At 41.1% G+C, this 21,247-nt stretch overlaps 1 protein-coding gene across 9 annotated transcripts in view; it reads right to left on the reverse strand.

Moving 5' to 3' along the window:
- Positions 1-19,662, reverse strand: part of DENND6A (DENN domain containing 6A) — a 63,948-nt gene extending 44,286 nt beyond the window's left edge. For 6 of the 9 annotated variants that reach the window (XR_009761491.1, XR_009761490.1, XR_009761489.1 and 3 more), the window contains exons 1-4: positions 18,960-19,318; positions 9,025-9,063; positions 8,905-8,947; positions 861-973 (exon numbers count right to left, since the gene is read on the reverse strand). Coding sequence is in view for 2 of the 9 variants with exons in the window: in XM_061618300.1 (XP_061474284.1) it covers positions 861-973; positions 8,905-8,947; positions 9,025-9,063; positions 18,960-19,148 (384 nt within the window). In the remaining 7 variants the exon portion in view is untranslated. Of the gene's footprint in view, positions 1-860; positions 974-8,904; positions 8,948-9,024; positions 9,064-18,959; positions 19,319-19,587 lie in introns of those variants that run through there. The other 3 variants (XR_009761492.1, XR_009761494.1, XR_009761493.1) reach the window with 3 other exon arrangements.
- Between the last annotated feature and the right edge of the window lie 1,585 nt (positions 19,663-21,247).

The following is a 21,247-nucleotide window of genomic DNA, read 5'->3' on the forward strand; positions in this document are numbered from 1 at the left end:
GAGCCCTACTGTATTTGATAAAACCCAGGAATCTGAACACCTCTAATACAGAAATAAAAAATATAAAAGCACCTAAACTTTAAGGAATCCTGCTGTGAAATAAAAAAAAAATTGATTCAAGCAAAAACATGCATATTTTTCTCTCCATCTAATTTAGGCTGTGATCCTAACCATACTTAAAATCAAACATATTTTCAAATAAATACACTCATTCTTTAAACTACTGCAATTTTAATACTCATTTTCTGACAGGCTTGAATAGGTTACCAATGGTAAAATAGCAATGGTTTCGAATTCTGTTCCAGGTGCATTTTTCAGCTACAGGAGAGTGTTGAATATATTCTAGGACATGGGGGCAACTCCCAAGCGGCCCCAGTCAGCATGACCAATAATCAGGGATAATGAGAATTGTGGTCCAGCAGCCTCTGGAGGGCCACAGATTCCCCATCCCTGCGTCAGTATCAACTGAGACTCAACTGAATGTACACCATAGACACTCCTCTGGAATTCTTTGGCAGACAAAGAAATGGTTTCCCAAAAATAGAAAATTTGAAAACAACTCTATATAGGAACATTTAAAACAAATTCCCAAAGGATGGAACAATGCTGTATAAGATCATATATGTTAAAATAGTATTTCCATTTCAGCAGAAATAGTATTTAATGTTAATTACTAGAACGTTTTGTAGTTTTATGTTACATAAACTAGTATAACACCAATTATTTGCTGAGCAATGCCTTTTGAAGAATGGATTTCAGAATGGACCTCTCAATTTTATTATGAAGTATCAGCACAATAATTGCTTGCTAGAAAGGGAAAAGCACCATCATGCTTGGCCAAGTGAAACTACTTTCCCAACCTTCAAGTAAATGGGGAGGTCTCTGTCAAACTGGTCCAGCAAACAATGCCATGAAAGGTTTCTGCTAGAAGACTGTCGAAATCTAAAACAAAACTGCGTGTCTCCAAGGCACCCTAAGCCAAAAGGGGGGAAAAAAAGGGGGGGGAACAAAGTACTATATTGAGTTGAAAATACATTTAATGAAAATCTGTAACTACAAGATTCCTCAGTAGGTGCTTGACTGGCCACTTCTAGCAAGTAATAAATGCCTCCAGAAAACTAAACATAGTCCTGTCATTTTTGTGTTTACCAGCACCCACAGTGTATCAGCTGGAGAAAGACAGAGGTGTGCTGCTGCTGTGCTGTTTTATACTGGAAAACAGAAAGTACACCCATATGGGGGCAGCCACAGCATGATGCTGTGCTTCTCCATTAAGACCAACACAACAGCATGCTATGGCTTTTGCAGATGCTACCTTTCCTCTCTTGGCAGAGCAAGAGACCGCACACACAGAATGCACACACTGAGTATGAACTAAGAGTGGGACAAGTCCAGCCTGTCCATACTTTCCTCCATATCCTTCTGCTTTAGAGGTCAAAAAGTATTGGAGATCCTACCATTCCTGTCCAAATGGCAAGAAGCTAGCAACAAAGGAAACTGGAGAAAAGAGCTGCCAGCCCTGATTTTAATGGTTGAAATAGATACATTAAAGCTCCTGCCTTAGGATACAATCCAACTTCTATTTACACCAGGCTGAGGCAAGTTGCATATGGTGAACCTCCGGCTGAGCCAGCTGGGTCCTGTCTCAGTCGGGCTATGCCTACACAAGCCCCTCATCCCATCCCAGCTGAAGATCCGCTGGGGAAGCCCAGAAGACCTGCAAAAGGGGCATTCCGGGGGCATGTCAGAGGAGGGGCCTTACACAAGATCCTGGTCCCATTTCGGCTCCCTCCTGCGGCCCTCCATCGCAGCAGCCGGTACACCAGGAAAAGGGGTGTCAGGAGGAAAGATGTATTTTCCTTCCTTCTGCTGCGCCCTGCTGGCACAGCCAGCATCCTCCCCTGTAAGAAGTCTCTGAGCAGCAGCTGAATGTGAGCTTAGCTTCCACCGGCCTCTGGCAGGTTGGATTGCTTTGCCTGTTCATCACTGTTTCAATAGACACCACTCATGTGGTGTGCCTGCCTGTTCCATTGCTCTGCTTACATTTTGGCTTTAAGGGAGATCTGCAAGAACTAACACTTTAGAATTACCCATTGAAGCAGCTACACTTGAGCCCTCTGCAACAAAAGCTTTCAGAAAAGCATTTTGTAGGAAGCACCAGCTTTAACTCGGTGCAACTGTTGGAATGTCCTCCGCTCACTTGATCTACCACCACAAGGTTCAGGAAATACTAACAAATTTGTTTCTTATATGCCAGAATTGGGGCTATATTGGATCTATCATAATGGAGTAGTTAAAAACAAAACTGAAGTAGACATTTAAGCTTTTGCAAATGGCAAGATGAAAAAACATATTTGTTCCTCCTGTCTCTTATTGTCAGTGGTTCAGTTTAATGACCATTCCATTTTCCATGCTTTATATTTTGCTCTGGAAGCAGAACAAAGAGTATTACGTACTCACAAGTTTATGCAGTGATTATGGTAAGTTAAACGAGATATTGATTAAGAACTGTCAGAAAAAGCAATGTATTATCTTCGACCAAGAGCTAGGACTTGAATGATTTAGCTGGTGGGCTGGGTTTGAAACAACAATGCCTGGGCATACTGCAAGCATTTTTAAAAATTACATTTGAATTTTTTAATATTCAAAATATCAAAGCTAAGGAGCATAAAAAAAGTTTACAATCTAATAGTTTAAAAGTCAATTGCTTGCACTATGTATTGATCCCCAAATTTCCATCCCTAACTTTTTCTGCTAAAATCTTAACACTACTCAAAATTAAGAAGTCAGAAAACATTAAGCAGGGTCTTTTCCCCCTTTAGCCAAAAGCTGGTCCGAAACAACATTTCATTCTGCTGAAGATCTAACTAAAGAGTTTGATTCGGGGGGGGGGGGAAGAGCAGGGGGAAGAGATCAACTTTAAAGGGAAACACTCAGTGTAATTAACTGATTTTTGTTGCAAAACTGAAATAACAGGCTGTAATGTGTCTTAAAAGAACAACTCAGCAATATATTGAAGAGTTATATATAATTTAATCACGTTTTCCTAGAACATAAACTCCTTATCAAACAATTTGACTAATAGATCACAGAAGGCAATATTCAACTAATATGTCCCATCTGTACAATAATTTCTGCCTACACAACGGACATTCCCCCTTCTCTCCTCCGCTTACCTTGCACGCTCCCCAGATCTGCTCTGGAGGTTTGGGGGAACCCCTAGAACATATATGGAGGTGTGCAGGGGGAGAAAGGGGGAAGCCCTGTTGCACAAGCAAAAATCCTTGTGCTGACAGGACTGTAACAAAGAGCTATGCTGGACACAGCCCAGGGTTCCGAGTATCCAAGTTTAAGACAATGAGCAACCTTGAGGCATATGAAGAGGAAAACATTCCACATGTTCGAATGCGCAATTATACATGACAACTGAAATGAAATACAGAATTTTTAAAAGATAATTCCTGCTGTAGCCAGGGCCACAGTCATGCGAGAAGCTTTGCAAGCCAGACTCTCTCAGCCCTTTCTGCAAGTGTTCAGCTCATAACAAACAACATCAAAGGAAGCCTCTAGCCCTTTTACTTATGAAGAAGTAAGAAAATGTGTGCACGTAGCAATCCATCAAATTACAAACTAAAAGGCAGGGACAGAGAATATTTTTCAGCCTGAGGGACACATTCCCTTCTAGGTGACCTTCCAGGGGCCACAAGCAAATCGTGGCTGGAGTCACAGGCAAAAGCTGATAGAGCAATTAATGTAAAGTTTACTTTATACAGTAAGCAAGCTTCTACACACACTCCTCTCTGTCCTCTGTAAAGGCAAGCAAAGGGCATCGAGGTTCAAAGACACATTCCAGCCAGGCAAAAACACTCAAGGAGGATGTGAAGCAGGGAAAGTGAGGGGTGCGGCTTGGAAAGAATCTAGAGAGCCACACACAGAGGGCAGGATTTTGGCCCATGATTCTGATGTTCTTCACCCTTCCTAAAAGGAAACCTACACCCTGCTTCTTGCAGTGATGACAAAAATCAAACAGTGGTGTCCAATCACTGAAGAGTACCACAAGTCAAGTATAAGATGTTTACTGTAGTACCCTAGAGTACACATTCAGCCCCCATTCCTTGGAATGGATGCCCCTTTAGTCTAATTGGCCAGGAAGTAGGTGGCACCACAGCACTGAGGAGGCTGGTATGCAGACCTGACTATGTTTCAACCAGGCTCACAGCTCCACTTATACTCTGGACTAGGAAGGCCAAATGCTTAATCTTTGTACCATACCCGTACGGTCAACCATGTCCTACAACTATATCCAGAGTGCCTTCCAGACATGTGCATATTCCGTTACCAAAATGAGAAAGAAAGGTAATGCCTTTATAACTAAATATAGTTGAAAATCATGTAAAGGAAACAGCGCTGATTCTGAATGACAATGAGATTATGACCAAGGTTGATAGCATTGATTTTCACACAGAAATAGCAAGTGTAACACGAGTGCTTACCACTCAAATGTTTTAAATAAATGAAATAAAAGAACCAAATGGTTGACTCTGAATACAGCTAGTGCATTCCCAGCTTTACTACCTCAAACTTTAGAAGACTATCATAAAGACTATGCTGAAAAAATAGCTGTTTAATCCCAAATGCTATTTTTCAAATTCAATAGAGCCTAAAACTAATTAAATATTTTTATTCGTTTTTCTTGAATTATAATCAAAATGGTTGATTCAGTTTACTGATTAAAATTTGATGCCTATGCATAAGGCTCCATTAACAAATTGCTGTCTGGAAAGCGCTTCAACATTTACAAATACCTCTACATATTGGACATAATCCAGCCAAAGTTAAGCGCTTTGAAGTTCCAATGATTTTAATCAGAGATTTAAGCAAGTGTTTTAAATCAAACTGGACATAAAAGGGACTTCAAATTGCTTAACTTTTTGAGTATTCCTTCCCAACAGTAATACAGAGTTTACTATGCAATTCTAACCATACACCCCCCAGATGTTGATAGCTGCTTCACTCCATTGGTGGGAGAGCTCCCACTGGCAATTCTCCTGCTGGTTGCAACTAGTGGAAAGTCCTAAAATGGGGTGGTACAACGTCAGTTTTGAAAACATTGGATCCCAAGCCCTGCATATGCCCTAAGGGGGGGCAGATCCTCAGATAGGTGGTGGATCCGCTGCTCTGCATCACTACTCTGTGGCCCTAGTCTCGATTGCTCAGCCTGGGTACCTTCAGGCAGTCACATCCTAAGAGCAACAATCACTAGTACTAAAATTTAAACTATCTGTTTAGTTTCAGTCTGTTCATATGATCAACAGATTTATGTATCAAGCACCGTTTATTCCTTTTCAATACATATCTTCCAATTCAAGTGTATTGTTCTTTTGAAAAAAAAATCCTTGGGCATGTTTCATGGTTCTTTCTTCTTTCTACCAATTTGCCTGCCTTTCATTCATCTCCTTAACATCACATTTAATTTTGTGAGAAATTACTGCTATGGTACGTTAGGAGCACAGAAGCTGCCTTATACTGAGTCAGACCATTGGTATATCCAGGTTGGCATTATCTACATTGCCTGGCAGCAGTTCTCCAGTGTTTCAGGCTGGGTACATTTCCAACATTTGAGAGTGTTGAAGAAGCTGACAGCAATGCCGTCAGGAGTCTAGACTTCTAGCAGTGGCACCCAAGGTGGAATGGTCAAAGCTGAGACACCAGACTAAGATGCATCCAAACTCAGAGAAAGGCAATGGTAAACCACCTCTGAATACCTCTTACCACAAAAACCCTATGAACAAAGTCCTAAAATGCAAAGATGTATCACTGAACACTAAAGTCAGGATCATTCAGACCATGGTATTCCCGATCATTATGTGTGGATATGAAAATTAGACAGTGAAAAAAGAGGATAAGAGAAAAATCAACTCATTTGAAATGTGGTGTTGGAGGAGAGCTTTGCGGATACCATGGACTGCAAAAAAAGACAAATAATTGGGTGTCAGAACAAATTAAACCAGAACTATCACTAGAAGCTAAAATGATGAAACTGAGGTTATCATACTTTGGACACATCATGAGAAGACATGATTCACTAGAAAAGACAATAATGCTGGGAAAAACAGAAGGGAGTAGAAAAAGAGGAAGACCAAACAAGGGATGGATTGATTCCATAAAGGAAGCCACAGACCTGAACTTACAAGATCTGAACAGGGTGGTTCACAACAGATGCTATTGGAGGTCGCTGATTCATTGTTCTTGTGATGTGCCTTCAAGTCGACTACGACATGGCAACCCTATGAATACCCTTGTGAATTTTTAAAATGTTTGAAGACTCTAAAACATAATTTTGAATACAGCCACATTTATATGTCTGCAGTGTGCTACACGGTAATTTAGTTCATTTGCATCAACCCATTCCTTCAAGAAGCCAGAGTGGCACTAAAAACACGTTTTTCCAGTTTTTATGTAGCTTTTCCAGGTTTTTCCCCTCAAAATTGGGGAAAAGGGAAAAAATAGGGTTTTTTTCCATTTTAGGGGGGGCTTCACATCTCTATTAACCAACCTAACTCCAGACTTGCTGCAGACCAAATTCACCCACCATCCTTCGTTGTTGTTATGTGCCTTCAAGTCAACTACGACTTATGGCGACTCTATGAATCATTGACCTCCAACAGCATCTGTCGTGAACTACCCTGTTCAGATCTTGTAAGTTCAGGTCTGTGGCTTCCTTTATGGAATCAATCCATCTCTTGTTTGGCCTTCCTCTTTTTCTACTCCTTTCTGTTTTTCCCACCATTACAGCATTGTCTTTTCTAGTGAATCCTGTCTTCTCATGATGTGTCCTAAGTATGGTACCTCAGTTTCATTTTAGTTTCTACTGATAGTTCTCGTTTAATTTGTTCTGACACCCAACTATTTGTCTTTTTCGCAGTCCATGGTACGTGCAAAGCTCTCCTCCAACACTGCATTTCAAATGAGTTGATTTTTCTCTTATCCGCTTTTTTCACTGTCCAACTTTCACATCCATACATACAGATCGGGAATACCACGGACTGAATCATTCTGACTTTGATAGCTGCCCTTCCCAGTCCTAGCTTTCTTCTGATTTCTTGACTATTGTCTCCATTTTGGTTAATGATTGTGCCAAGGAATTGATAATCCTTGACAAATTCTATGTCCTCATTGTCAACTTCAAAATTATATAAATCTTCTGTTGCCATTACTTTAGTCTCCTTGAAGTTCAGCTGTAGTCCTGATTTTGTGCTTTCCTCTTTAACTTTCATCAGCATTCGTTTCAAATCATTACTGGTTTCTGCTAGTAGTATGGTATCATCTGCATATCTTAAATTATTGATATTTCTCCCTCTAATTTTCACACCTCCTTCATCTTGGTCCAATCCTGCTTTCCGTATGGTATGCTCTGCATATAGATTAAACAAATATGGTAATAAAATACACCCATCTCACACCCTTTCCGATTGGGAACCAATCAGTTTCTCCATATTCTGTCCTTAGACTTCCCACATATCAAACACTATATACTGAAATGGGAGTGAAACCAGTAATAATGACCAGTTATTATGTACGAGTAATATGTCAGACAAAAATCTGTGTCTGTGTTGAAATTGCTTTTTAATGTTTGTAAGCCTTTTTTTAAAAAAAATGTTTTTAAACTTTTAAAGATGTTTTTAAACCTTTTTTAAAAAAATGTTTTTAAAGACGTTTTGTTTTAATATACTTTAAAGTCTGGGTTTTTTATGTTTTCGAGTGTCTTTAGTGCTTTTGTTCGCCACCCTGGGCTCCTACTGGGAGGAAGGCAGGATATAAATCAAATAATAAATAAATAATAAATAAAAATCGAAACAATGAAGATAGCAAGAAAGTAAGAGAAAATCTAAAATTAGGGGGCAGGGGAAGAAACCAGCCCCTAGCTGTTGAGAAGTGCAGGCACTGTGATTTTTTGTGTGATTTTTAATTTTTTTTAATGTGAAAATCAATACTATTCAACCTCCCCAATCTCTTATGTTATTTTAAATTGAACAGAATTCTCAAAGCATTACCTTCTTTATTTAACTTTTGGTTGCAGAATGTGCATGTCTGAAATTCTTATGGATGTAGACACTGCAGAATTTTGATTACTGCTCTGTAATGTCAGCAGCAGCAGCAGCTTTCTTTATATCTCCATAAAAAGGGGGGCTAGAAATGAACTTTTTAAAAAAGTTAAACATTCAGGAGAAAGGCCTGAATATCTCTTGAAGGCGCCTGACTCCCGCAGGCTCCGGGCATATTAGAAATTAGGATCAAGCCCTTATTTACAATCAAGTTGTACCAGATTTGTTTAAAGAAGTTTCTTTCCATGAGCATCAGGTATGTTATTTTCAAGTTTTATCTACCAGACAATTGGTCATTTCTGGCAAATTAATTGTCCTTAATTCTCACACTGCACTATCTATACTGAACTGCCCTTTCTATTATTTCCTGTGGTCTTAATTTGAACTCTATGGGACTTACTTTCACATGAATGGGTTTGTTATCCTACATCCACTTACCTACCTGGGAGTTTGTCTCAGTTCACTCAATGGAACACTTCTGAGTAGAAATGTATAGGATTGCACTGTCAGAGTGACATATCAAAATTGCATCCTCTGTCTCAATAACATGGGTAACTAATGATACCTACTTAATTCACCACAGCTTCCTGAGGTTTCTTTTTATTTTGTAAAGTATTTCAAATTCTCCATGTAGGACAAATAGCAAGTATTCAAATTTCTCTATCACATGCCGATTTTATTTCACTGACTAAAACCGAACAATAATTAGAATGAAAATGGTAATGGCACAGTTCTATCTTAAATAGAAGCATCTCATTTTTCATATGTACATAGCATAGCATATGTAATTAAAAATTACCTGAATTGGAATCTGGGAATGACAAATAGCAAATATTGGTTTTCTAGGGGAAAAAAAACAAATATTACATTTTGGCAGGGGAATGGTACTTCATAAATATCTTTGAAAGCTTATACTCACCTCTTTATCTGTAAGTTTTGCATGTTGAGGGTATATTACCTGCAAATGATAAAACTTTCATTGGTTGACAAGAAGATAATACAATGTGTTAGTATGACCAAGTTGTACAAAGTAGTATGCACTAGTATACCTGTGACCACATATTCTCATAAATAGGGGAGTATGCACTTCTAGACAGGCCCAATCCAGAGAGTTCAGGCACTATTCACAGCAGCTTTGCAAGGATTTGTGTACATCCAACAGGGTACATCCATGCATTTTCCTGTAAGCATATTTGGCCTGTTCATTCTTGCTTGTATCATCCATTTTTGTTAATAAATCAAAATGCCTTACCTTTATGGGTATTATATAGGTATTACCTGGAACACAAAGAACACTGGAAATAGCTCTGAGCAGATGAGCTGAACCAGTTGAACTTAAAGTTATAGTTATTTACACCTTCCTCAGATTGCTAATACACACTATGGCTCAATTCAGATTTCCTCCAACCCAGAGTTTAGGGGTCAGGAAATGTGCTGTAGACTCCTCTCTCTTATCATTTCCCTTCTTAATTTTCAAGTTGTTCAAACCATAGTTTGTCATGATCTCAAAATAAGGCAATGATGGTTAGTGCTATCCTCCAAAGAACGCTTTGCAAACCCATTTAAAACTATTATTTCAAATCATGTTTTGGAGTTTAGCACTAACCTTTTGTTTGACTGACATCACAGCAAACTCTAGACAGAGCAATCTAGAAACAGAAGAGGAAATCAGCATGGAAGAAGGTAAAACAGACTATATGTATTCCAAATCTCCAAAGTTTGGAACTGTCTAAAACTGAGCTAAAAAGATGACACTGTTAGAATATTTCAGTTTATTAATCAGAATAATGGTTTGCAATTTTTTCTTTTTTTAAAAAAAAAAAATTACAGACATGGGTGCTCATAACATCAGCAGTGGGGAACCTCTAGCCCATGGACCTAATTAAACTCGCCTGCCCCACACCAGATGAAAGCAGGGTTTGCAGGCATCCCTGATCAGTTGATCATCGGTGGCTGCAAACTGTGCCTTTGCCCATGTAAACTGATTTCAAATCATGCCGGCAAAGGAAGCGGGGGTTGAAGGGACTATCAAGCAACTAACTGATCAGGGATGCCTCCAATCCTCATTCCCTTTGCCTGCATGGTTTGATTTCAAATGGCACAGCCAAAGAAAAATGCATCACCTAATGTCAGTGATTGACAGGTGGGAAATCCCAATACTTGCCAAAAAGGTCTTCAGGGGTTGGGGGAGGTCATGATCCCACCCACTGGCCGGATTCATTTCCCCACCACTGCATAAGATCCATTATCATTTTAGGAATTACAAGATAATGGACAGGATGTGTACACATCCTAGCTGTAGCTAAACGTTTAAGAACATAAGAACATAAGAACATAAGAAGAGCCTGCTGGATCAGGCCAGTGGCCCATCTAGTCCAGCATCCTGTTCTCACAGTGGCCAACCAGGTGCCTGGGGGAAGCCCGCAAGCAGGACCCGAGTGCAAGAACACTCTCCCCTCCTGAGGCTTCCGGCAACTGGTTTTCAGAAGCATGCTGCCTCTGACTAGGGTGGCAGAGCACAGCCATCATGGCTAGTAGCCATTGATAGCCCTGTCCTCCATGAATTTGTCTAATCTTCTTTTAAAGCCATCCAAGCTGGTGGCCATTACTGCATCTTGTGGGAGCAAATTCCATAGTTTAACTATGCGCTGAGTAAAGAAGTACTTCCTTTTGTCTGTCCTGAATCTTCCAACATTCAGCTTCTTTGAATGTCCACGAGTTCTAGTATTATGAGAGAGGGAGAAGAACTTTTCTCTATCCACTTTCTCAATGCCATGCATAATTTTATACACTTCTATCATGTCTCCTCTGACCCGCCTTTTCTCTAAACTAAAAAGCCCCAAATGCTGCAACCTTTCCTCGTAAGGGAGTCGCTCCATCCCCTTGATCATTCTGGTTCCCCTCTTCTGAACCTTTTCCAACTCTATAATATCCTTTTTGAGATGAGGCGACCAGAACTGTACACAGTATTCCAAATGCGGCCGCACCATAGATTTATACAACGGCATTATGATATCGGCTGTTTTATTTTCAATACCTTTCCTAATTATCGCTAGCATGGAATTTGCCTTTTTCACAGCTGCCGCACACTGGGTCGACATTTTCATCGTGCTGTCCACTACAACCCCGAGGTCTCTCTCCTGGTCGGTCACCGCCAGTTCAGACCCCATGAGCGTATATGTGAAATTAAGATTTTTTGCTCCAATAGGCATAATTTTACACTTGTTTATATTGAATTGCATTTGCCATTTTTCCGCCCATTCACTCAGTTTGGAGAGGTCTTTTTGGAGCTCTTCGCAATCCCTTTTTGTTTTAACAACCCTGAACAATTTAGTGCCGTCAGCAAACTTGGCCACTTCACTGCTCACTCCTAATTCTAGGTCATTAATGAACAAGTTGAAAAGTACAGGTCCCAATACCGATCCTTGAGGGACTCCACTTTCTACAGCCCTCCATTGGGAGAACTGTCCGTTTATTCCTACTCTCTGCTTTCTGCTTCTTAACCAATTCCTTATACACAACAGGACCTCTCCTCTTATTCCATGACTGCTAAGCTTCCTCAGAAGCCTTTGGTGAGGTACCTTGTCAAACGCTTTTTGAAAGTCTAAGTACATTATGTCCACTGGATCACCTCTATCTATATGCTTGTTGACACTCTCAAAGAATTCTAATAGGTTACTGAGACAGGACTTTCCCTTGCAGAAGCCATGCTGGCTCTGCTTCAGCAAGGCTTGTTCTTCTATGTGCTTGGTTAATCTAGCTTTAATCATACTTTCTACCAGTTTTCCAGGGACAGAAGTTAAGCTAACTGGCCTGTAATTTCCGGGATCCCCTCTGGATCCCTTTTTGAAGATTGGTGTTACATTGGCCACTTTCCAGTCCTCAGGCACGGAGGAGGACCCGAGGGACAAGTTACATATTTTAGTTAGCAGATCAGCAATTTCACCTTTGAGTTCTTTGAGAACTCTCGGGTGGATGCCATCCGGGCCCGGTGATTTGTCAGTTTTTATATTGTCCATTAAGCTTAGAACTTCCTCTCTCGTTACCACTATTTGTCTCAGTTCCTCAGAATCCCTTCCTGCAAATGTTAGTTCAGGTTCAGGGATCTGCCCTATATCTTCCACTGTGAAGACAGATGCAAAGAATTCATTTAGCTTCTCTGCAATCTCCTTATCGTTCTTTAGTACACCTTGGACTCCCTTATCATCCAAGGGTCCAATTGTCTCCCTAGATGGTCTCCTGCTTTGAATGTATTTATAGAATTTTTTGTTGTTGGTTTTTATGTTCTTAGCAATGTGCTCCTCAAATTCTTTTTTAGCATCCCTTATTGTCTTCTTGCATTTCTTTTGCCAGAGTTTGTGTTCTTTTTTATTTTCTTCATTCGGACAAGACTTCCATTTTCTGAAGGAAGACTTTTTGCCTCTAAGAGCTTCCTTGACTTTGCTTGTTAACCATGCTGGCATCTTCTGGGCCCTGGCGGTACCTTTTCTGATCTGCGGTATGCACTCCAGTTGAGCTTCTAATATAGTGTTTTTAAACAACTTCCAAGCATTTTCGAGTGATGTGACCCTCTGGACTTTGTTTTTCAGCTTTCTTTTTACCAATCCCCTCATTTTTGTGAAGTTTCCTCTTTTGAAGTCAAATGTGACCGTGTTGGATTTTTGTGGCAATTGGCCAGTTACATGTATGTTTAATTTAATAGCACTGTGGTCACTGCTCCCAATCGGTTCAACAACACTTACATCTCGCACCAGGTCCTGGTCCCCACTGAGGATGAAGTCCAGGGTTGCCGTCCCTCTGGTCGGTTCCATGACCAACTGGTCTAGGGAATAGTCATTTAGAATATCTAGAAACTTTGCTTCTTTGTCATGACTGGAACACATATGCAGCCAGTCTATGTCCGGGTAGTTGAAGTCACCCATTACTACCACATTTCCTAGTTTGGATGTTTCCTCAATTTCATATCTCATCTCAAGGTCTCCCTGAGCATTTTGATCAGGGGGACGATAGATCGTTCCCAGTATTAAGTCCCTCCTGGGGCACGGTATAACCACCCACAATGATTCTGTGGAGGAGTCTGCCTCTTTTGGGGTTTCCAGCTTGCTGGATTCAATGCCTTCTTTCACGTATAGAGCGACTCCGCCACCAATACGTCCTTCCCTGTCCTTCCGATATAGTTTATATCCAGGGATAACCGTATCCCACTGGTTTTCTCCATTCCACCAGGTCTCCGTTATGCTCACTATATCAATGCTCTTCTCTAAGACCAAGCACTCCAGTTCTCCCATCTTGGTTCGCAGGCTCCTAGCATTAGCGTACAGGCACTTGTAAGCAGTGTCTCTCTTCAAGTGTCTTTGGCACTTGTGGTTAGGCCTGTGGTAATTTTGCTCTTCTGAATTTATATCCTGTGCCCCTGCTCTCACAATGCCTACTTCTAGGCCTACCCCTTTTAAAATTTCATCATTTCTTTGGTTTTTATCCCAGGGGGGAGGTTTATTCCGAACCGGACCTTTCTCAGCTCCTGTCGGGTTTCCCCCCTCTGTCAGTTTAAAAGCTGCTCTGCTACCTTTTTAATTTTAAGTGCCAGCAGTCTGGTTCCATTCTGGTTCAAGTGGAGCCCGTCCCTTTTGTACAGGCCCGGCTTGTCCCAAAATGTTCCCCAGTGCCTAACAAATCCGAACCCTTCCACCTGACACCATCGTCTCATCCACGCATTGAGACTGCGAAGCTGGAACTTGCTTTGGAACTTGTTAGCTTTCCATTCTACATAGTGATCTATAAGGACACCAGTATTTAGGAGAAAAATACCATTGTGAATTTTTAAAATGTTTGAAGACTCTAAAACATAATTTTGAATACAGCCACATTTATATTTCTGCAGTGTGCTACACAGTAATTTAGTTCATTTGCATCAACCCATTCCATCAAGAAACCAGAGTGGCACTAATGCAGTTATCACATTTTATTCTCACAACAATCCTGCAAAGTACACTAGGCTGGGATATAATACTACTCCTCTTGTTGTTTCTTGTTATTATGATGGACTTGTTTCAAGGCTCCCTAGTGAGGTTCAAAGCCAGGCAGGGATGTGAATCCTGGTTTTCTACTCAAATTTAACACTCCAACAACCACAGTACACTGACTCTCTCAAGAGGAGAGAAACAACAGCGGGTTCTCTCCCTCTCAGCAGCTCCCAGCAGGAGCTAAAAACTAAATAAATGCAAACATACTGAGTTAATCAGTGTTTGCTGGGGCAGGGTGGGGGGACATGTATTTCCTTCCTATAAAAGATTTGCAGAAAAAAAGCCTGCTACATGCATACATTTGGTCCTCCTGATTGTGGCCTAGGATCATAAGACACTCACAATTTTGTTAAAATGTATTATCATATTTAGATGCTCATGTGAGAATCCCATCTATTCCAAATAGATTAAGAGCTACAGACTACATTCTTCTATTAGGGTGAAAAGTTTGGGACCACCTATAATCTATGATGCTCGTCTCTATGATGCATGTCTTACATGTTCAGTGTTTGGAAAACACAAACCAATACCTTCCGTGTTGGAAAGTCACTGACCTCCTAATTTCATGTATCCTAGTCTGCTGCTATAACACCATAGTGTTAGATAAAGGTTAGCATGGGAACATCCACACCAGCATGATGGACCAGGTCATGAAGACTATATGGCCTATAATCATCCTCCATGGGTAATGCAAATTGGTGAGAGCCAATGAAAATGGAAGACCGGAGTGCATGTAGATAAGTCATATGTCCACTGGATACGAACCTGGAGATATGAAGGCCTAGAACCCCCCCCCCCAAATTTTTTTTCCAGTTTTTATGTAGTTTTTCCAGGTTTTCCCCCTCAAAATTGGGGAAAGGGGGAAAATAGGGTTTTTCCCATCGGGGGGGGGGCTTCACATCTCTATTAACCAACCTAACTCCAGACTTGCTGCAGACCAAACTCACCCATCATCCTTTGTTGTTGTTATGTGCCTTCAAGTCGATTACGACTTATGGCGACCCTATAAATCATTGACCTCCAACAGCATCTGTCATGAAGCACCCTGTTCAGATCTTGTAAGTTCAGGTCTGTGGCTTCCTTTATGGAATCAATCCATCTCTTGTTTGGCCTACCTCTTTTTCCATTCCCTTCTGTTTTTCCCAGCATTATTGTATTTTCTATTGAATCCTGTCTTCTCATGATGTGTCCAAAGTACGATAACCTCAGTTTCATTATTTTAGCTTCTAGTGATAGTTCTGGTTTAATTTGTTCTGACATCCAACTATTTGTCTTTTTTGCAGTCCATGGTATGCGCAAAGCTCTCCTCTGACACCACATTTCAAATGAGTTGATTTTTCTCTTATCCGCTTTTTTCACTGTGCAACTTTCACATCCATACATAGAGATTGGGAATACCATGGTCTGAATGATCCTGACTTTAGTGTTCACTGATACATCTTTGCATTTGAGGACCTGCTCTAGTTCTCTCATAGCTGCCCTCGCCAGTCCTAGCCTTCTTCTGATTTCTTGACTATTGTCTCCATTTTGGTTAATGACTGTGCCAAGGTATTGATAATCCTTGACAAGTTCAATGTCCTTGTTGTCAACTTTAAAGTTACATAAATCTTCTGTTGTCATTACTTTAGTCTTCTTGACATTTAGCTGTAGTCCTGCTTTCGTGCTTTCCTCTTTAACTTTCATCACCATTCGTTTCAAATTGTTACTGGTTTCTGCTAGTAGTATGGTATTGTTAAATTATTGATATTTCTCCTTCCAGTTTTCACACCTCCTTCATCTTGGTCCAATCCCGCTTTCCGTATGATATGTTCTGCGTATAGATTAAACAAATAGGGTGATAAAATGCATCCCTGTCTCACATCCTTTCCGATTGGGAACCAATTGGTTTCTCCATTTTCTGTCCTTACAGTAGCCTCTTGTCCAGAGTATAGGTTGCGCATCAGGGCAATCAGATGCTGCGGCACCTCCATTTCTTTTAAAGTATTCCATAGTTTTTCATAATCTACACAGTCAAAGGCTTTGGTGTAATCTATAAAGCACAGGGTGGTTTTCTTCTGAGATTCCTTGGTTCCTTCCATTATCCAACGTATCTTTGCGGTATGATCTCTTGTACCTCTTCCCTTTCTAAAGCCAGCTTGGACATCTAGCATTTCTCGCTCCATATATGGTAAGAGCTTTTGTTCTAGAATCTTGAGCATTACTTTACTTGCATGGGATTATAAGCAATAGTTCGATAATTACTGCATTCCCTGGGATCCCCTTTCTTTGGAATTGGAATGTATATTGAACGCTTCCAGTCTGTGGGCCATTGTTTAGTTTTCCATATTTCTTGACAAATTTTAGTCAAAATTTGGACAGATTCAGTCCCAGTAGCTTGTAGCAACTCTATTGGTATGCCATCTCTTCCTGGTGATTTGTTTTGTCCAAGTATTTTAAGAGCAGCTTTCACCTTACATTCTAAAATTTCTGGTTCTTCATCATACGGTTCCTCCGTGAATGAATCTGTCATCCTTGCATCTCTTTTATAGAGTTCTTTAGTGTATTGCTTCCATCTTCCTTTTATTTCATCTCGGTCAGTCAGTGTGTTCCCCTGTTGATTATTCACCATCCCTACTCTTGGTTTATATTTCCCTTTCATTTCTCTAATCTTTTGGAATAGGGCTCTTGTTCTTCCCATTTTGTTGTCCTCTTCTATTTCTATACAATAACTATTGTAATAATTTTCTTTGTCCCTACATACTAGTCGCTGTATTGTTGCATTTAGGGTTCTGACAGTGTTTCTGCCCCCTCTTGCTTTTGCTTTCCTTCTCTCTTTAACCATTGTAAGAGTTTCTTCAGTCATCCATTGAGGTCTTTCTCTCTTTTTAACGAAAGGTCTTATCTTTTTGCATTCTTCCCTGATAATGTCTCTGACTTCACTCCATACTTCTGGTTCTCTGTCAACTAAGTTTAAAGCCTTAAACCTGTTCCTTATTTGATCTTTATATTCTTCTGGGATGTTATTTAAATTGTATTTTGGCATTATGATTGCTTTGTTGTTCTTCTTTAGCATTACTCTGATTTTTGATACAACCAGTTCATGATCTATACCGCAGTCTGCTCCTGGTCTTGTTTTTGCAGAAAGTATGGAACTTTTCCATCTTCTGCTACCAATTATATAATCAATTTGATTCCTATATTGACCATCTGGCCATGTCCACGTGCACAGTCATCTTTTCGGTTGCTCAAAAATGTGTTTACAAGAAACAAATTATTGGCTCCACAGAATTCAATAAGTCCTGCTTCATTTTTGTCTCCTAAGCCTGATTTCCCTACAATTTCTAGTTCTTCTCTGTTCCCTACTTTTGCATTTCAGTCCCCCAAGTTTATCAGCACACCTTGTTTTGGTGTGTGATCAATTTCTTCATGTACTTCTGCGTAAAATCTCTCCAATTCCTCTTCTGCGTTTGCTATTCTTATCCACTGACAAACGGAGACAAAGGCTTTATATTCTTTCAGGCGTGCCCAGTGCAAATGGCAGGATTGATTCCATAAAGTAAGCCACAAACCTGAACTTACAAAATCTGAACAGGGTGGTTCATGACAGATGCTCTTGGAGGTCACTGATTCATAGGGTCGCCATAAGTCGTAATTGACTTGAAGGCACATAACAACAAAATACTGATCAGACTTGAGTTTGGCTCAAAGATAGTCCACACTTTGCTCAGTACACATGCACACTGGTATTGCTGTGGTAAACATGGAAAATGTGAGAAGACACATATCCCCAAACATAGAGCAGATGTGCAACAAAGAACCATAGCCACTTGCAAGCTGATGCCAGTGTGCATCCACTACATGTCCTGGTGGCCATGGGCATACATTTCTCTTCACACTTTTCAGGCCCACTGAGCCTGTACACTAGTATACTATGATGCTGTGGCAACTGTGTAATGGCCTTTAACAATGAAGCTGACAGTGTAATAGCCCTCAGCAAGGAACTATGGCCTTGGGCAAATCACCCTGCCTCTCAGCTTAACCCATAAGCCACCCCAAATTCTTTAGAGAGAAGCTGAGAAAAATAATTAAGTAAATACCCAAATATCACAAATGAATCTTGAACTCTACTTCTAGCCACATCTTGTGGGTGATATATGAAAAATAAATCTTGGATTAAAAAACACTTAGGAAAGGAGACTGGGCAGAACAGTTAGTTTTCTCAAATAAACCAGTCTGGTAACATAACAAGAGCTCTCTTTATTTTTACTATCATTTTCGTTAATGAAGGGGCTCTCATTGAAGTCGTTTCCCCTTCTGCTTTCAAAACAGACACTCCTGAACTGGAAGAGGAGCAGCTCTGAAAGCAACAGCTAATAAAACAAAGTGCCCCTTGAACCTTTCCTTAGCCATTAAGACAACTATATTCTTATTGTCTGGCTGCCGTGGTTACATGCAGAAAGACGAACAAAGAGTTAAACTCTCTCTTCTTTGGAAGCAGCAATGCTCTTATGCTGAATAATAAAACGATGTTGAATAACGCGCCGATTTTTCAATTATTAATATTAAGAGCTTCTGTATCGGCAAAGACTGTAAGATACAAACACAACACTCCGCTCTCAAAGGAACAGAATCGCCACGCAAAACGTCCAGGCAAGATGCCTGGAAGGTCTCTCTGTTCTACCCTTGGGGCGACGACGTTACCACAGCACGGCCAACCCCTAGGCAAAGAAAAAGCGCTTTTCCCGGGAGACCCCAGCCCCACCCAGGAGCTGCAGCGGAGCAGAAGAATACAAATATCCCGCCTCGCCCGAGGTCACGCCACCTGCTTTGGCCTCGTCACTTTCACGCTCACCTCCACAGCCTGCCCGAGCTCCAAGTCGAAGCCCACCACACACACGCAGTGCAACCAGGCCGAGAAGCGGTCCCAAGGCAGCAGTGGTAAGCACCGAGCCGGCGCACATTCTTGGAGATCCTCGGCCCCGGGGGAGCCCCCCAGCCTCGCGCTTCCGCCGTCGCCATCTCCTGGCTTCCGCAAGGACATGGCGATTGGCCGACCTGCACCGGCAGCTCCGGCCGCCGACGCCCGAGCAGCAAAATTCCTCTCACTCTAGGCTTAAGCCGCCGTAGAGCCCGTTCTGGCAGCAACTCCAAGGGAGGGAAAACCACGTGACGCATGTCTCTGGGGCCGCTGCCACCACCCCTACCCCTCTCTCTCCTCTATGGGAAAATCCACAGCAGGCCGAGAAGAGGGAAGTAGAAGAGTCCAAACGGGTACTGTAGGGGTGGGGACAAAGAAAGGGGAGAAGGGTAACATTTCCAGCTCGGGGAGGAGGGAAATAATTTAGCCAGTACGATAGAAAGAGGAGAAATGTATGGAGCCTTCCCAGCATTTTTTTTTTTTAGTTTGGTATATAGTAAGTTAAGGCATTGGGTGACTCGGGGGAGGAGGATTTTGTAAGTATCCTTGTAAAGCTGCCTACCTGCTTTTTTAACATTCTGTACGCCCAGGGCGCTTCCAAGCACTACTCCCAAGTTACATTTAGCTCAAGGCCTTTTTTAAAACAACAACGCTGTTAGCGTAAGCCTGGGAAGCACATTCAGGTCATGGCATTTGATCCAGTCTCACGCACTGAGGCAGGTGTCTCTCTCCGTTCTTTCATAATACTAATAAATATATATTCAGGACCGAGGGTTTTACTCTGGAGGCAGTGTTAAACCACCTCTGAATACGCTTACCATGAAAAACCTGTTCATACGGTCGCACAAGTCAGGAACGACTTGAAGGCAGTCCACTTCCAATGAATCCAGAATAACTATAGTTATTTTCTGTATTTGCAATCAATAATATTAAGCAGAATTACAACTGCATAATTCACATGCATTGAAACTCTGTATAATCCACATTTTTTATTCGTTCAGGGTATTTGGTATCCTGCTCTTTAGTTCTCAAAGGGACTCCCAGTGCAGCTTACAAAGGAGTTTTTAAAACATATTAAACAAAGCGTTTTCTTACTCGCTAAGGTTTCTTGATGGTTTATAAAAGGTTGGTTAAAATGTTACCTCTCCATCTGCAAGAATTGATCTTGAATATATATTTATAGCTGTATGTTTTCATTCCATGAGGCAAATAACACCTTTGAGGGTGCAATTTTTAATAGTAAAATGATACCAGGTTCTTACCGGGCCCAATTCAAGGTGTTGGTTTTGACCTTTAAATCCCTATACGGTTTCGGCCCAGTCTATCTAAAGAAGCGCCTCCAGCATCATCAGCTATGCTGCCCAACAAGATCAGCCTCAAAAGACCTTCTCTCCATCCCATCAGTCAAAACAGCCAAACTGGTGAGGACTAGAGAGAGGGCTTTTTCAGTTGTGGCCCCCACCCTGTGGAACTCCCTCCCAAATGATCTCCACCATGCCCCTTCTATGATGAGCTTCCGCCAGGCCTTGAAGACCTGGCTCTTCAGGCGGGCTTTTGGGGTGGGTTAGATTTTATCTTCATTGTTTTTAGATTTTTAATGCCTACGTATTGTATGCCTATTTTGTACGTTGCCCAGAGTGGCTGGACAGCCAGCCAGATGGGCAACTAATAAATTCAATCAATCAATCAATCAATGTGGGGAAGGGTTAATCCCCTCCTTCTCCAGTGCTATACCACAATTTAATTTGCAACTGGTATTAGCTTTCCCCCCTTTTTATTCTTACAAGATCACTATCAGATCTCCTGCACCAAGCCTAGGTTGCCCCCCAAATGGTAATAATAATAATAATAATAATAATAATAAAATTTTATTTGTGAGTCACCTATCTGGCCGAGTTAACGGCCACTCTAGGCAACGTACAACTTCACAGTAAAATACAATAAAAGCCAATGAGGACCACAACAATAATAATAATACCATATTAAAAACTAACCCACCCCAGAGGTCCCGTAACCAATTCAGTTTCAATTTAGATGTTTGAGAATTTCAGTAGAAATAATTGTCTAAAAAGCCAGCGTTGTCTGACTAAAATATAAGGCATTATTTCTTTAAAGCTATCAGAAGCATGCTTGCTCCCAGTCTAGGCCTCCATGTACGATCCTAGAGGTACTGCTTTTGTAGAACTCCTACTACACAAATGAACTTAGATGCTCTTGACCAT

Source organism: Rhineura floridana, chromosome 3 (assembly GCF_030035675.1).
Source record: "Rhineura floridana isolate rRhiFlo1 chromosome 3, rRhiFlo1.hap2, whole genome shotgun sequence".
NCBI lineage: Eukaryota > Metazoa > Chordata > Lepidosauria > Squamata > Rhineuridae > Rhineura > Rhineura floridana.